Consider the following 17,328-nt stretch of genomic DNA (forward strand, 5'->3'; position numbering starts at 1 on the left):
ACCCAGCTGTAAGGAATTCACTGAATGCACTAACAGCTCCCACAGTTTTTACAAATATAGATAAACAGCTAAGAGGATGCATACATGCTGGTTCTCTTTTGAAATAATAGCTAAAAGGTTGGGGTTTGAAAATGAACTACCTTTTAAATAGCTGAAGGGGAAGGAGCCAAAGAACCCTGGAATGAGTTTACATGACTACCTTGTAGTGGAGAATCTACTTGCTGGTGAGATCCAGGTTCCATAAAATTTATGTCAGCTTAAGTCGTATTTTATGACTCGTTTTGAATACAGATAGTTTCAGGGCTTTTATAAGCATATGACTTTAAAGTTTTGCACTTTCTTAATTGTGATTTTTTTGTCATTGTTGTTGGACCATAAGATTATATTTTTGCCCATGAAGCCTCTCTAATACTAGAAATCCACAAGGAGATGTTATTCAGTGTATTAGTATTTTATATTCCAAGGCTTTATTTTTATAAATAATCTTTTAAAATTTATAAATATGAAAAAGGAAGATGCTAGGAATTTATGAAAAAAATTTCACACAGTGCTTCCAGGTGAACAAAAGAATTATCATATATTTTCATATGAATATGTTTTCAATAATGATCAAATATGTTTAAAATTTTGTTGTGACCAAAGTATATTTATGTACCCTGCACAGGTATATTTGCTTAGATTGATTCATAATTTTAATAATTATTTTTATTTTTATTTTTTATTTTTTTGTGATACGCGGGCCTCTCACTGTTGTGGCCTCTCCCGTTGCGGAGCACAGGCTCCGGACGTGCAGGCTCAGGAGCCATGGCTCACTGGCCCAGCTGCTCCGCGCCATGTGGGATCTTCCCGGACCGGGGCACGAACCCGTGTCCCCTGCATCGGCAGGCGGACCCTCAACCGCTACGCCACCAGGGAAGCCCTATTTTGATTTTTAAATGTTTGTTTTGTTCATAAAGGTCATATAACATATGATAGAAATTTGGAAAAGAGAGGGAAAGAATTCACCAGAATCCTGCCACTCCAATATACTCACTGTTAACATATTAGTGTCTCCTCGGTCTCTCCCCTATTTAAGTAGCTTTAAAAAAAATAGAATCGTAGTATGGGGATAATTTGATATGCTTTGTTTTTCCATTTAACATGTCAAACCTTTCTTATGTTACTAAATAGTTTTCGTAACATTTATTAACTAAGTAATATTTGCTTAAATATCCTTCTGCTATTAGTTACCAAAGCTGGCTTTGTTGGTGTTCGGGGTTTTTTAAAAAATATCTATATATTATAAATAGTGTATTGATATTCATCTTGAATATGTATTTTTCCATATTTTGGACCCTTAAAAGCATATATTCCTGAAGACAGAATTACTAGGTTAAAGGATATCAGTGTTTTCAGTATTTGGTACATAGTGCCAATTTGCTTTCTAAAAAGACTGAAACAATTTATAATTCCACCAGAAAAATCTGAGAACCTATTTCTGTATGATCATTTCTTATTAGCAGTTCAAGTATTTTTAAATGCATATTTAATACTTTAAAAATATTTTGTTCTTTTATTTTGAATTGTCTTGTTTGCTTTTAGATTGAGTACGAATTCATGTATTTTTGAGTTTGAAATGCCCCTTTTTGAATTAACTGTTCATATCCTTTGCCCACTTGTTTAGGTCAGGTTGGGGATATTTTTTATTATCAAACTATATGAGCTCTCTATTTTCTATTTGAAAATATTAATTCCTTTTCTGACATATTTTTTCGTATCTTTTATTACTTTCTTTTATATCAGTGATAATTTGTTTTAAACTTAATTGGTTTATGTGTGTGCATTTTTTTAATTTTTAAAAATTTGTGTTTGACCAAATATATCATTCTTTTTATTTTTGGAAAGAAAGAACACATAAACACACACATATATATGATATGTGAATATATTTATATTTATATATCTTTTATAAATATTTTACTACTAAGCCTAAAAAGTTATCTATCATCCAGAAGCTTGATAAATGGTCTATTTTCTTTCTTTCTTTTTAGTATTTGATTTCTAAATATTTTAACTCTTTGATCTACCCATTACTTATTTTGATGTTTATTATGCATTGGATATATACACTAATTTTTTCCAAATTAATAACATCTAATCTAAATGTGTCCCCTTACCCATTGATTTGTAATTTTTCTCTAAACATATGTTAAATTAATATATATAAGAGCTCTTTTCTGAGCTCCCTAATCTTGTAGCTGCTAATTTTTTTAAAAAACTTCTGTGCTTGTACTGGTGAGTGTTAAATGATTATGCTTTTGTAAAATTTTCCCATCCATACAAGGTTTGATAATCAATTCATTATTTCAATTAGTATTCCAAATAAACCAACTTTTCTTTCATTAGCTTATAATTATTATTTATCCTGTAATGAGTTTTTATCTTTATCTCAAGTGGAAAGATCAGTTTAATAGGTGGTATAATATTATGAAGAGATTTGACTTATGCTGAGAAATCAAAATTATTATTTATAATTGAATTTTGGCAGATAATCAGAATGAGTATTAAAACATTTTTTCTCCCATATACAATCAAGATACTTATTCATAAGTGTGTTTTTTTAATACTAGTGTAAAAATATACAAGCATTTATGGAAGTCATTTATTTATAGGACATTTTTATGAAAAATTAATAGTAGCATAGTGAGATCAACTTTTCTTAGCCATTTTTTTTGAGTCTCATTGCTTCCTTAATTCATAGTATTCTTCAGTCACTTGTGAGACACCAATTTTTATCTTAAAAATGTGTCTTCTATTTTGTATAAATTCTTAACCTACCAGAAATATATGCTAATTTTAAAATGTCTCTCTGGAAAATAGTTACCACAAGACTAAATCTAGTTCATGATAATTTTAAATTAAATTTAAAGCAAATAGCAGATTTAAATTTTGTTGGAGGTATTAGAATATTTGTTCAGTTTTATGCAAAAATTCATTTGAGACTTGTGTCTTATAGCACAGATTAGATACTAAACTCTGAGTTAATATGAAAAAAAATTGTCAAAGAAAGTGAAAAGTGAGATGCACACCTAAAAATTAACAAACATGAGATTATACAATACAAAACAAATAAGTAAGCAGTTGTAAGCAGTTTCATTTGTATACTTTAGATTTAAATTGTTCATAAAAACTTTTGGAAACAATATTAAGTGCAAATTTTTTTTAATATATATTATCATTTGAAAGCCTGAAATACTTAAACTATTCCAAAGTATACATTGATAGTTCTTTAAATGGTACAGTAATACCCCACTAACTAAATTAAAAGCAAAAAACAAAGAAATTATTTTATCATTTCCTTTTTTCCAGAAAATGGCGACCACCTATAATTTTATTGTTCAACGCATACTTTATAAAAAGTCATTTTTTTTTATTTGGCAGCACTGTGCGGCTTGCAGGATCTCAGTTCCCCAATCAGGGATTGAACCTTGGCCACAGCAGTGAAAGCCCATAATCCTAACCAGTAGGCCACCAGGGAACTCCCCGAAAGTCTTTTTATTATTTATTTTAGTTTATTAATAAATGTGTGTTAGGTCATAGCAAACCCCAGCTGGATGATTCTAAAGGCCTGAACAATTTTAGATTTTAGAAGAATTAGAAATCTCTAATATTATTGTCTAATATTATAATAAGCATCATTAAAGATAAAAACAATCATGAACCTTCAGGAATGTGAATGAGAACTCTGTAAGAATGGTTAATGATCCAATCTTCTGATTGTTCCTCAAAAGGTTTAATACTAGTCAATTAGTGTTAGTTAACCAGGTTTTATCTTTTAGCTATATCATGTTTTTCTATTTAAAATGTTTTTTAAAATGGGGTTTTAACATTCAAAACTCGACAAAGGCCAGATTTCTGCCCTCTGAGTATATTTTTTTAACATACGTACTTTCAAAAGAGAGCTGGACACACCTTCAGGCCCTTTTACCCAATAATTTGAGGCGAGCCAGTTTAAAGCCAGCAGGAAGTTAAAGTTAAGAAACAATTTTATAAAAAAGGCAGTATATAAAGAAAATTTTATCTCTTCAAAAATATTTCTGAAAGAAATATTGTAATATGTTAACATTATTAAATATCAGTGGTAAATCCATGCATGTCTGTTACACTATCATCTTTAAATCTTAAATGTTGGAAATACTTCATGAGTAAAAATAAGTAAAACCTAACAAGAGAACAGAAGGACTCTAACATCACAGCTTTCTGGAGCTGCTTACACATCTCTGTTTGCCTCTGCAATCTCTAAGGATTTGACTATTACATTTTCTTTTTCCTTCCTCAGGTAAAAGTTCAATGTTTCTAAGAATACTGGGCTTACTAAAGCAAAGTTGGTGTTAATATTTCTCAAAATGGTTAGCTTTTCATAATTTGGAAAATTAAAGGGGAATTCCTCAAACATCCCTACCCCAAACTACCTTCTTCCTTAATGTCAGATAAGAGAAATACTTATGTAAACATTTATATAATGTGGTACAAATATAGTCATAGCCAACTAGATGACATGCAGCTGACCACTTTAATTTTTCTTTTATATAAGTAATAACATATCTCTAGTTAGAACATTTTACAAAACATTGAATAGGGATAATTAATTAGGAAGTTATACATTTTCATAGGCTAATATATAAGTAATGTGATTTATGAATTAAGGGTAATTAAGTCATTTATTTTATTCCAAGGTCAACATATATCCTATTTTTAGGAGACAGGACAGTCACTTTTTTTTTTTTTTTTTAAGAAATGCCAAGATATGAGCAGGGAGTGCTGAGTTCTAATATGCCAGCTTTATTTTATTCATAAAAATGCCTTTGTACAACGCTCTGTCTTTCTTCGTAGTGTTAGCACAGTAATAATAATGGCAATACTATCTACATGTACTGATATTTACTACATATTACTCTCCATTGCAGTTTTACACGCATATTATCTCATCAGATCCTCAGATGTGATACTAAGATGCTAAGTTCCAATGTGCCCTCCAAATCTTAACTATTAAATGCCTTTTGATAAAACTTGAAGGTGTTTCACAGTAATAATAAAATGATAGGTTCAATAGTATGTGAGTTACATTTGTTGTCTCATTTAAATCTCAAAGGAAAGTTGTGAGAAAGGGGTAATTACCACCACTTAAAGATATAGAAACAGTTTCAGAGAGGTTAAGTAACTGAACCAAAAGTCAGGCAGGGGAAAGTACATTATATTCATAATTTATTGAGAATTTGGAATTAAAGGAATTTGCTCGTCAAAAGATTTCCTTTCAGATATTTTATTCTCTTAAATCCTGTAATAGGATGCTTTTGGCAAAAATGTATTGATTCAGAGAAAAGATTAATTTGCTCCTGTTCACATCAAATTAGCACAAACCCTGTCTGTGGGCTCTTATATCTGAGCTATAGCTATAGAGCCTATGGTTACTGAGGAAAGAACTTAGGGTATTAATGTTGGATTTTATAGATAATCCTGCAATTCTCTAGCACTTCACACATCGCTGCAAAAGTATGTTCAGCAGCTGGTGACTGCTTTTAAATAGTGCCCGTTGCAGAAAATAAAATAGCTTCTCCTTGACCACTAATTACCCACTTTAACTCTCCAGATTGCTTGAAATCACTAAATTTGAAGCAGCGGTTATCACTGCTACTGTTTTCTTGAAGTGCCAAAACCTAGACCTTAGTTGTGAGAAGAGCCTGATTGTTTGGTGACAAATGTTTTATAGGATATAAACTGTATTTCATCCAATGCCCCATTTTTATGACTAATAACTTCAATATTTGTTTACTGTCTGAGATTAAATGTATAATGTGAGTACATATAACATTTCATTAAAAATCAATATATTGTCCTCGTAATATAGAATAAAAATAAGTGCAAATATAATGAAATAATATGTATTTCAACATGTAAATGTTCAGGTACCATGACATTAAAAGACAAAAAGTAGCAGATTTTTGAACCCATTTAAAATGCATAAATTTGGATTTAAGAAACCATGAAGTGAAGCCTAAATATTATCAATAGCTATCGTTTTTATCTGACATTTTAAAATGAGGACAAAATTAGTGTATATGTATATATATATGTGTGTATATATATGTATGCTTATATATGTATGCATATGTACATATGAATGTATACAATTTTATTGCTAGAAAATTCAAGATACATTAAAATCATACAGGGGCTTCCCTGGTGGCGCAGTGGTTGGGAGTCCGCCTGCCGATGCAGGGGACACGGGTTCGTGACCCGGTCCGGGAAGATCCCACATGCCGTGGAGCGGCTGGGCCCGTGAGCCATGGCCGCTGAGCCTGCGCGTCCGGAGCCTGTGCTCCGCAACAGGAGAGGCCACAATAGTGAGAAGCCCACGTACCGCAAAAAAAAAAAAAAAAATTAAAAAAAAAATCATACATACCTCTTTGGGGCTTATATATAAAATGAAGTTAGATTCTGAGTACAATCACTCTTTCTCAGTTTACACCGTAGTTATACAGTAACTAAAAAATTATCTAGTAAAACCGTACAAACATTATTTTGCGTTTATATATAAAATGAAATTAGGTAACATGTTCAAATATTTATAAACAGATTTTCACCTATATGAATGTCTAGTGTGTCAGAAAATTGTATGGGTGGAACCTAAATCTCTTCTGTGTGGGATGTCCCAAACATTGAAGAACAGCCCGAAATGCCAGTATCAGCCACCTTTGTGACAACTGAACATTCCCCTACCAAAGAAATTCTGAAGCATCTCCAGGGGCCTGAGAGACCCTGTGGAGAGCCCCTGTTAGAGATGAGGACTTCTGAGAGGAATGAAGGCCAATGAGCTGTGTAGACAGGGAATAATTGAGTAAAAATCTGCCCATTTTCCATTTGGATACCTATGGGGCCAGTTTTGCTAAAGGATCTAAAGCTTTCTAAGATGGTTCATTTATTTTTCTTTTCATTTGATTTCACGCTTTAAGAATTGCTTTTTCTTTCTGCAGCAAACTCAACTTAGAATTCCAAACAGGATACAAGTTTTGCTGGTAGCAGCAATCAGTAGGCAGATCAACAAAGTTTGGAGAACTATGAGAAAAGGTCTATATCCAAATTCCTAAGCAATGTCTTCATTTGCCTTAGTGAGCTTCTCCAGCACAGTGCACTCTCCTGTCCCCAAGATGGGCTTTCTCATAGTTTCTCCATCTCAGTAAATGGCAACTGCAACCTTCTAGCTGCTCAAGTCAAGAATTTGACCTCTTTCTCTCACACCCACACATACTGTCAGTCATTAACTTTTGTAGATTGTACCATCGAAATGTATGTGGAATTTGACAACATCTCAGCACCCTTGCTGTCACTAATCTGGTACAGGACATCATCATCTTTCTCCCTCTAAGATTTTTGCAATAGCCTCCTGACTGGATTCTTACTCTTCACAATGTTCCTAACCCAGCAGCCCAGCAGCCAGAACGAGACTGCTAAACCTAAGGCAGATTACGTACCCCTCCGCTCAAAATCCTCCATGGCTCCCATCTCACACAAAGCAAAAGCTAGTCCCTACAGTGACCATGTGCCCCATCACACTCTGCTCACGCCCGCACCCCATTATTCCTCCGACCTCATCTCCTACTTCCTTCACCCTCCTCCAGCCACACTGCCCTCCTGGCTGTGCTTTAAAAACATGAGGCATGGGCTTCCCTGGTGGCGCAGTGGTTGAGAGTCCGCCTGCCGATGCAGGGGACATGGGTTCGTGCCCCGGTCCGGGAAGATCCTGCATGCCGCGGAGAGGCTGGGCCCGTGAGCCATGGCCGCTGAGCCTGCGCGTCTGGAGCGAGAGGCCACAACAGTGAGAGGCCCGCGTACCCCAAAAAAAAAAAAAAAAAAAAAAAAAAAACCATGAGGCATGTTTCCTTCTCAGGATGTCCATGCCTGCTCTACCCTTTGAAATATTCTTTCCCCAGATATCTACACACCCAGCTCTCTCCCTTCATGTCTTTGAGCAAACTTCAGCTTCTCAGTAATCACTTTCCCCTACCTCAATAGGTAATATGCTCCTTATAGGCTTTATTTTTTTCCATAGTTCCATATTGCTTATCACTATTTAAAATAGTGGATATATTTTGCATCATGAGAGCGGGGATATTAATCTGTTTTGATCCTTGAGGTACCTTGTGCCTTTAGAGCAGTTCTGGGCACTGTTTAGCACTAAACAGAAAATGGTTGAATGAATGAATGTCATTTTTCTTTCCTCCTTATATGTACTTTTAGTGAGAATCCATTGTGTGCTCTGTACAGCATGGTCCTTTTTCTCTTGAAACCCACAGAAGGGGAGATGCAGTGGTTACACGGAAGACGATAAAACACTGTTGCACTTCAGCAGGGCTTTGCGTAGAGTATTATAAGAGAGTTCATGGTAAAGGGGACATCTCCGTTCATCTCGGGGAAAGCAGGGAGAGCTAAGTTGTTGAGGATTGTTGGGTGGATTTGGCATGATGAAAGGTATCCAGGAGTGGGAGTATTACACTTAAAGGACAGGGCACAGAGCCAGGAAATGAGTGCTGTGTACCAGAGCCACAAGCACTTTGTGGTTCCCTTAGGGTAGGGTTCACAGAAGGAAGTGGTGAAAGGTGGGGCTGTAGAAACAAACAGAAGCCTGGGCTTTGCATGCAATGTTAAGAAACTTGGATTACATCCTCCAGACTGAAAAGTTATAAACAAGGGAATGGTGGTAACCAATTTATATTTTAGGTTGGTTGCTGTTGATTATATGAAGGTGGTTGTAGACATCTAGAAGGAAATGGTGATTGTATGAGCTAAGGTAATGGTCAAAGGCTGGAGAAGAGAAGTATTCGATAAATATCTTGTGGCTAAAACTGTCTGATTTTGTTCAGTGGCTGGAGGTGAGAAGTGAGAAGAGGATAACAACAGGGTATTTAGCTTGAGTATCTAAATAGATGGTGATACCATAAACTGTGATAAAATCATGGAGATGGAGTTTTCTTGTTGTTGGGCTAGGGAGCCTTGGAATGGTTATGAGTTTGGTTTTGCTTATTTGACTTTGAAATGGCTGTAAGGCATACAGGTGCATATGACCCTCAATCAGTTGCTACATGACTCTGCAGCTCAGGAGCCAGGTCTGCAGTGGAAATTAGGAAATGAGATCCAGTGGAGGGAAGTTGAAGCCATTTGAGTATGGAAGAGATCACCCAAAGAGTATGTGCAAAGTGGTGATTCATGGATGGGATTAAGAGGTAAGTGAAGAAACGAAATTGAGTTATTTGTAGTGAGGTGGACAGACCTAGAGTCTGTCATACAGAGTGAAGTAAGTCAGAGAGAGAAAAACAAATACCGTATGCTAACACATATATATGGAATAAAAAAAAAAATGCTTCTGAAGAACCTAGGGGCAGGACAAGAACAAGGATGCAGACATAGAGAATGGACTTGAGGAAACGGGGAGGGGGAAGGGTAAGTGGGATGAAGTGAGAGAGTGGCGTGGACATATATACACTACCAAATGTAAAATAGGTAGCTAGTGGGAAGCAGCCGCATAGCACAGGGAGATCAGCTCGGTGCTTTCTGACCACCTAGAGGGGTGGGATAGGGAGGGTGGGAGGGAGATGCAAGAGGGAGGGATATGGGAATATATGTGTATGTATAACTGATTCACTTTGTTGTAAAGCAGAAACTAACCATTGTAAAGCAATTATACTCTAATAAAGATGTTAAAAAAAAAAACATAAGTGAAGAAATAGGAACCTAAGAGAGGTAAGAGGAGCCCCTGGAAAAAAGGTGTCACTGAAGCAAGAGTATATGGAAGGTCAGAGGAAAGTAGTGGTCAACTGATTAAATGACACAGAGATACAATAAGATAAGAATTAAAAACACGTTCATTGGATTTGGCAATTAGAGGGTCATGGATAATACTCATTTGTTCTTTTAATATTTATTGAGAACATTCTATGTGACAGGATCAGTGCAACTCCCTTTAATAAAATAACAAACAAGATGTACATGATCTGGGCCCTTTCAGATCTTATCAACTGGGAGAGGGTTTGAGCAGAGACATATAATTAAAGAGTTTGAAAATAGAGAGTGAGAAATACTCACTCAAGCAAGTACAGCTTGCTTCTCATTTCATGGATACAGTGCCTTGAATATGCTGTGCTGGGAATGGTCTCCCTACCGCCAAGTCTTCTTAACAGGTGAACTTAACTTACTCTTAATTTCTCAGATCAACTGACACTTCCTTAGAGGAGCCTCTTCTGACCCTTAGACCAGATCAAGCTTCTTAAGTATTCTCTTCATACCTTATCCTTTTCCTTCATAGCTTATGAGTGTCTATTTATTTACAGAATTGATTATGTCTATCTACAGCTTAGACTAATATCTCCTTAATGGCAGAAGCCATGTCAGATTTTATCAATGGACAAATAAATATTTATTGAGTGAATGAATGAATGTTTCCCGGAGAAAGACAGTTGATCTGGATGTTTCAGTAACATGGGGTTGTCGGTATATAGCTCAGCAGTAGAACATTTGACTGCAGTAACATGGGGTTGCTGTCAACTGAAGAAGAATTGAGAGGTGAGTAAGAAAAGCAGTGAAAATATTCTTTTAAGAAGCTTGGTTAAAATGGAAGAGTGGGAGTAATCATAGGCTAGAAGGTCATGTGGAATTAAAGGAAGGATTTATTAGGATGGGGAGACACCTGAGCTATTAGCTGGCTAAGTCGTGCAGTCACAGAGGGGAAAGGGGAAAGATGAACGGGAAGGAGGGGAAAACTCACATCTGGAGATTTCTGAGAACATGGGGTGTGGGGCTAAGGGAAGTACGGTAAAGAAGAAGGAAGAAAATGAGGGGCTAATTTGTAGTACACTCTACCGTGAGGAATGAGAATTTGACAGTATTCTACACTTCTTCAAAGAATTTGTCATCATAAATCAATCATGAGACTGAAATATGTACGAAATTTCCTATAACTAAGAAAACCAGGACATTGGAGGACAATTAGAGCATTGGCTTTAAAAAGCTAACATAGCAGGAGACACCAAATGATTTTGAAATCATCTTATATATTTTTTGCAATATAGTTTACCATAATAGAGGCCACCATGTTTGACATGAAGATGAGAATTCATTCTGCTTATCTATCCCTTCCCTTTCTTCTCCTTCTAATTTTTGATAATTATTATTTTAGCTCTTCTTTTGATTATCTTTTACCTTTAAATAATATACTCTAATGTTGGTTCAATAGTCTAACAATTTTAGGTGATATAGGAGGATCTAGCCCTCCTACAACTCTTTCCACTTCTCTATTTCCCATTTTCTGTAAGCTGTAACTTTGTTTTTATATTGTCAAATTTAATAACATTCACATTCTATTCTAATATAATATTTAATACTTCTGTTATTTCTAAAGGATAATTCTAAAATGGGAAAACCAATTGGGTATTTACATAATCAAGAACATATAATTATGGAGCAAAGATTACATTTCCTTTTCCATGAGATCACAACTTCTAGGAAAAATGCCTTTTGCATCTTTGCTCACTGTCAATTACTTAATCATGCTGTAGTTTGTTACGCCTCATATTTGGAACTTACATGCCTTTCATTTTGTTTTGTTTTTCCTGAAAGCCCTTACTGTTTTTCTTTCTTCCTTATTGGGAATAGAAATACCACTTTATTTCTCATGTTATTTAATATTTAGCTCCTCAGGAATTTTATTGCTTGGTGTATATTCCATTGTTATTTTTTTGAAGATGTTCTTGAAACCAGCTGACTTCCTGTTCTAAATTGGACTGACTGCTTTTCAGCTCTTTTGCTGAGATTTCTTACAACTTTTTTGGTATGTAGTAACACTGTCTTTTCTTGACTTGCGCATTCACTTAATGAAGTGGTTCCTTAAGTCATGGCACCAGAAAAGGAACAGAGGAGTCTTAGCATCTCTGGAGTTGTTTCATTTTTACCCCCATATATTAATTATTTTGTAATTGGACAACAATTCTAGGTTCATATTTTTAATGAGGTCTTTGAAGGCTTTGTGTAGATGTTTGCTTTTTAAAAATCCCTGTGTTGAAGAGCCTAGGGGCAAGACAGGAATAAAGACGAAGACGTAGAGAATCTGACTTGAGGACATGGGGAGGGGGAAGGGTAAGCTGGGACGAAGTGAGAGAGTGGCATGGACATATATACACTACCAAATGTAAAATAGATAGCTAGTGGGAAGCAGCCGCATAGCACAGGGAGATCAGTTCAGTGCTTTGTGACCACCTAGAGGGGTGGGATAGCGAGGGGGAGAGGGAGATGCAAGAGGGAGGGATATGGGGATATATGTATACGTATAGATGATTCACTTAGTTATACAGCAGAAACTAACACACATTGTAAAGTAATTATACTGCAATAAAGATGTTAAAAAAAAATCCCTGTGTTATGGAAAATTGGTATAGTGAGATAAGTAAGGAACTGAGAGTTACTCATGGGATTTTTTAAAACTTTCCTCATAATTATTGCTTCTAATTAATTCCCCCCATATCAAAGCCATTGAGGCAAATACATATATTAAAATAATTTTATACATAGAGTAAATTATTTGTTGGGAACAATAATACATAACAGTTAATTTACTTATCATTTCCTGCTTAAAGAATAAAATAAGCCTTCAATTCTTGGTGAAAATGGAGATAAATACTTGTGGGCAGATGTGTACTGATTTAGTTATAAAAGAGGTTGGATATGTAGCAGTTCATTTATTGTTATTCTTCCACCTTATAATTAAGTAGAATCTGTATGAAAATAGAAAGCTGAATTCTAGTTTTATTTTTTTTGTTTTTTTTGTTTTTTACATCTTTATTGGATTATAATTGCTTTACAATGGTGTGTTAGTTTCTGCTTTATAACGAAGTGAATCAGTTACATATATACATATGTTCCCATGTCTCTTCCCTCTTGCGTCTCCCTCCCTCCCACCCTCCCTATCCCACACCTCTAGGTGGTCACAAAGCACCGAGCTGATCTCCCTGTGCTATGCAGCTGCTTCCCACTAGCTATCTATTTTACGTTTGGTAGTGTATATACGTCCATGCCACTCTCTCGCTTTCTCACAGCTTACCCTTCCCCCTCCCCATATCCTCAAGTCCATTCTCTAGTAGGTCTGTGTCTTTATTCCTGTCTTACCCCTAGGTTCTTCATGACATTTTTTTTTCTTAAATTCCATATATATATGTTAGCATATGGTATTTCTCTTTCACTTTCTGACTTACTTCACTCTGTATGACAGACTCTAGGTCCATCTACCTCATTACAAATAGCTCAATTTCGTTTCTTTTTATGGCTGAGTAATATTCCATTGTATATATGTGCCACATCTTCTTTATCCATTCATCTTATGATGGACACTTAGGTTGTTTCCATCTCCGCGCTATTGTAAATAGAGCTGCAATGAACATTTTGGTACATGACTCTTTTTAAATTATGTTTTTCTCAGGGTATGTGCCCAGTAGTGGATTGCTGGGTCATATGGTAGTTCTATATGTACTTTTTAAGGAACCTCCATACCGTTCTCCATAGTGCCTGTACCAATTCACATTTCCACCAGCAGTGCACGAGTGTTCCCTTTTCTCCACACCCTCTCCAGCATTTATTGTTTCTAGATTTTTTGATGATGGCCATTCTGACTGGTGTGAGATGATATCTCATTGTAGTTTTGATTTGCATTTCTCTGATGATTAATGATGTTGAGCATTCTTTCATGTGTTTGTTGGCAGTCCGTATATCTTTTTTGGAGAAATGTCTATTTAGGTCTTCTGCCCATTTTTGGATTGGGTTGTTTGTTTTTTTGTTATTGAGCTGCATGAGCTGCTTATAAATTTTGGAGATTAATCCTTTGTCAGTTGCTTCATTTGCAAATATTTTCTCCCATTCTGAGGGTTGCTTTTGGTCTTGTTTATGGTTTCCTTTGCTGTGCAAAAGCTTTGAAGTTTCATTAGGTCCCATTTGTTTATTTTTGTTTTTATTTCCATTTCTCTAGGGGGTGGGTCAAAAAGGATCTTGCTGTGACATATGTCATAGAGTGTTTTTTTTTATCTTCCAGGTCACTTATCCGTTCTGCTGCCTCAGTCATTCTGCTATTGATCCCATCTAGAGTATTTTTAATTTCATTTATTGTGTTGTTCATCGTTGCTTGTTTCATCTTTAGTTCTTCTAGGTCCTTGTTAAATGTTTCTTGCATTTTGTCTATTCTATTTCCAAGATTTTGGATCATCTTTACTATCATTATTCTGAATTCTTTTTCAGGTAGACTGCCTATTTCCTTCTCATTTGTTAGGTCTGATGGGTTTTTATCTTGCTCCTTCATTTGCTGTGTGTTTTTCTGTCTTCTCATTTTGCTTACCTTACTGTGTTTGGGGTCTCCTTTTTGTAGGCTGCAGGTTCATAGTTCCTGTTTTTGGTGTCTGTCCCCAGTGGCTAAAGTTGGTTCAGTGGGCTGTGTAGGCTTCCTGGTGGAGGGGACTAGTGCCTGTGTTCTGTTGGATGAGGCTGGATCTTGTCTTTCTGATGGGCAGGTCCACGTCTGGTGGTGTGTTTTGGGGTGTCTGTGGCCTTATCATGATTTTAGGCAGCCTCTCTGCTAATGGGTGGGGTTGTGTTCCTGTCTTGCTAGTTGTTTGGCATAGGGTGTCCAGCACTGTAGCTTGCTGGTCGTTGAGTGAAGCTGGGTGCTGGTGTTGAGATGGAGGTCTCTGGGAGATTTTCGCTGTTTGATATTATGTGGAGCTTGGAGGTCTCTTGTGGACCAGTGTCCTGAAGTTGGCTCTCCCACCTTAGAGGCACAGCACTGACTCCTGGCTGCAGCACCAAGAGGCTTTCATCCACACGGTCAGAATAAAAGGGAGAAAAAGTAGAAAGAAAGAAAGAAGGAAAGAAAGAGAGAGAGAGAGAGAGAGAGAGAAAGGAGGGAGGGAGGGAGGAGGGAAGGAAGGAAGGAAAGAAAGAAAGAAAGAAAGGAGATAAAATAAAGTAAGAAAATAAAATAAAGTTATTAAAATAAAAAATAATTATTAAGAAAAAAATTTTTTAAAAAAAGAAGAAAAAGAAAAAAAAAAGGATGGATAGAACCCTAGGACAAATGGTGGAAGCAAAGCTATACAGACAAAATCTCACACAGAAGCATACACATACACACTCACAAAAAGAGGAAAAGGTGAAAAAATCATAAATCTTGCTGTCAAAGTCCACCTCCTTAATTTGGGATGATTCGTTGTCTATTCATGTATTCCACAGATGCAGGGTACATCAAGTTGATTGTGGAGCTTTAATCCGCGGCTTCTGAGGCTGCTGGGAGAGATTTCCCTTTCTCTTCTTTATTCTCACAGCTCCCAGGGGCTCAGCTTTGGATTTGGCCCCGCCTCTGCGTGTAGGTCGCTGGAGGGCGTCTGTTCTTCGCTCAGACAGGATGGGGTTAAAGGAGCCGCTGATTCGGGGGCTCTGGCTCACTCAGGCCGGGGGTAGGGAGAGGCACAGAGTGCAGGGCGAGCCTGCGGCGGCAGAGGCCAACTGACGTTGCACCAGCCTGAGGCGCGCCGTCCGTTTCCCGGGGAAGTTGTCCCTGGATCACGGGACCCTGGCAGTGGAGAGCTGCACAGGCTCCCCGGAAGCGGGGGTGTGGATAGTGACCTGTGCTCTCACAGAGGCTTCTTGGTGGCGGCAGCAGCAGCCTTAGTGTCTCATGCCTGTCTGTGGGGTCTGCGCTGTTAGCCGCGGCTCACGCCCATCTCTGGAGCTCCTTTAAGCAGCGCTCTTAATCCCCTCTTCTCACGCACCAGGAAACAAAGAGGGAAGAAAAAGTCTCTTGCATCTTCGGCAGGTCCAGACTTTTCCCCGGACTCCCTCCCGGCTAGCCATGGTGCACTAACCCCCTGTAGGCTGTGTTCACGCCGCCAACCCCAGTCCGCCGCCAACCCCAGTCCTCTCCCTGCGCTCCGACCGAAGCCGGAGCCTCGGCTCCCAGCCCCGCCCACCCCGGCGGGTGAGCAGACGAGCCTCTCGGGCTGGTGAGTGCTGGTCGGCACCGATCCTCTGTGTGGGAATCTCCCTGCTTTGCCTTCCGCACCCCTGTTGCTGCGCTCTCCTCCGCGGTTCCGAAGTTTCCCCCCTCCGCCACCCGCAGTCTCCGCCCGCGAAGGGGCTTCCTAGTGTGTGGAAACCTTTCCTCCTTCACAGCTCCCTCCCACTGGTGCAGGTCCCGTCCCTATTCTTTTGTCTCTGTTTATTCTTTTTTCTTTTGCCCTGCCCAGGTACGTGGGGGGGGGGGGGGTTTCTTGCCTTTTGGGAGGTCTGAGGTCTTCTGCCAGCGTTCAGTAGGTGTTCTGTAGGAGTTGTTCCACATGTAGATGTATTTCTGGTGGGGAGGAAGGTGATCTTCGCGTCTTACTCTTCCGCCATCTTCCCCCTAAATGGTCTAGTTCTATTTTTTAAGATAATTTGTGGGCATTTTATTAAACTAAATGTAAACAACTTGAAGAGGGCAGATACATATATTGATTACTCTCTTATTACAGGTGTTGATATGTACTATAAAGAATGTCATAGGCCCAAAAACGATCCGTGCTGTCATTTCTGTCTACTACTATGTGGACTTAATATCAATCTCATATTAAAGAAATATCTGGCATATCCTGAACATTTTATCTCATGGTTCGTAAATGTAGAGCTATGTAAGCGACATTTAGTGCTTAAATATTCAACTCCTTACATATCAGCCATCCTTATTTGGTGTAGATGGAGAGAAGAAACCCTGTTAGTGATAACAAATCAAATGATGTTTGTGGCTTATGGGTCGTCTGTTTAATGGGTTAGAGATATCTCATTTGTCTTACTCTGTCTCCATCCTTTAAGTAAGAACAGAATTTTGTTGTTGTTGTTGCGGCACGCGGGCCTCTCACTGTTGTGGCCTCTCCCGTTGCGGAGCACAGGCTCCGGACGCGCAGGCTCAGCGGCCATGGCTCACGGGCCCAGCCGCTCCGCAGCATGTGGGATCTTCCCGGACCGGGGCACGAACCCACGTCCCCTGCATCGGCAGGCGGATTCTCAACCACTGCGCCACCAGGGAAGCCCAAGAACAGAATTTTGATGCTGAATTACAGCCACTTGGGTGATTGGTATGTTTTTTAGCAGAGCTAATCTGATGAATGTTTTGAAGCTATAATTAAAAAAACTTTTAAAGTTTCACTGAGAAATAAAATGGACTTTACATAAATGTAATTTAAACCTACTTTTTAAGGCTCTATGTTTTAAAAACAAAAATGGCATTGT

At 37.8% G+C, this 17,328-nt stretch overlaps 1 protein-coding gene across 3 annotated transcripts in view; it reads left to right on the forward strand.

The window, feature by feature from the left end:
* RNF217 (ring finger protein 217) overlaps positions 1-17,328 on the forward strand; it is a 127,034-nt gene that overhangs the window by 97,005 nt on the left and 12,701 nt on the right. Inside the window, exon 4 of one of the 3 annotated variants that reach the window (XM_073789559.1) lies at positions 779-9,516. The exons of the other annotated variants lie outside the window; for them this stretch is intronic. Coding sequence (XP_073645660.1) covers positions 779-928 — 150 coding nt within the window. The 3' untranslated portion in view covers positions 929-9,516. Of the gene's footprint in view, positions 1-778; positions 9,517-17,328 lie in introns of those variants that run through there. 3 annotated transcript variants of the gene reach the window in all.

This window comes from Tursiops truncatus, chromosome 12 (assembly GCF_011762595.2).
Source record: "Tursiops truncatus isolate mTurTru1 chromosome 12, mTurTru1.mat.Y, whole genome shotgun sequence".
NCBI classification, from domain to species: Eukaryota; Metazoa; Chordata; class Mammalia; order Artiodactyla; family Delphinidae; genus Tursiops; species Tursiops truncatus.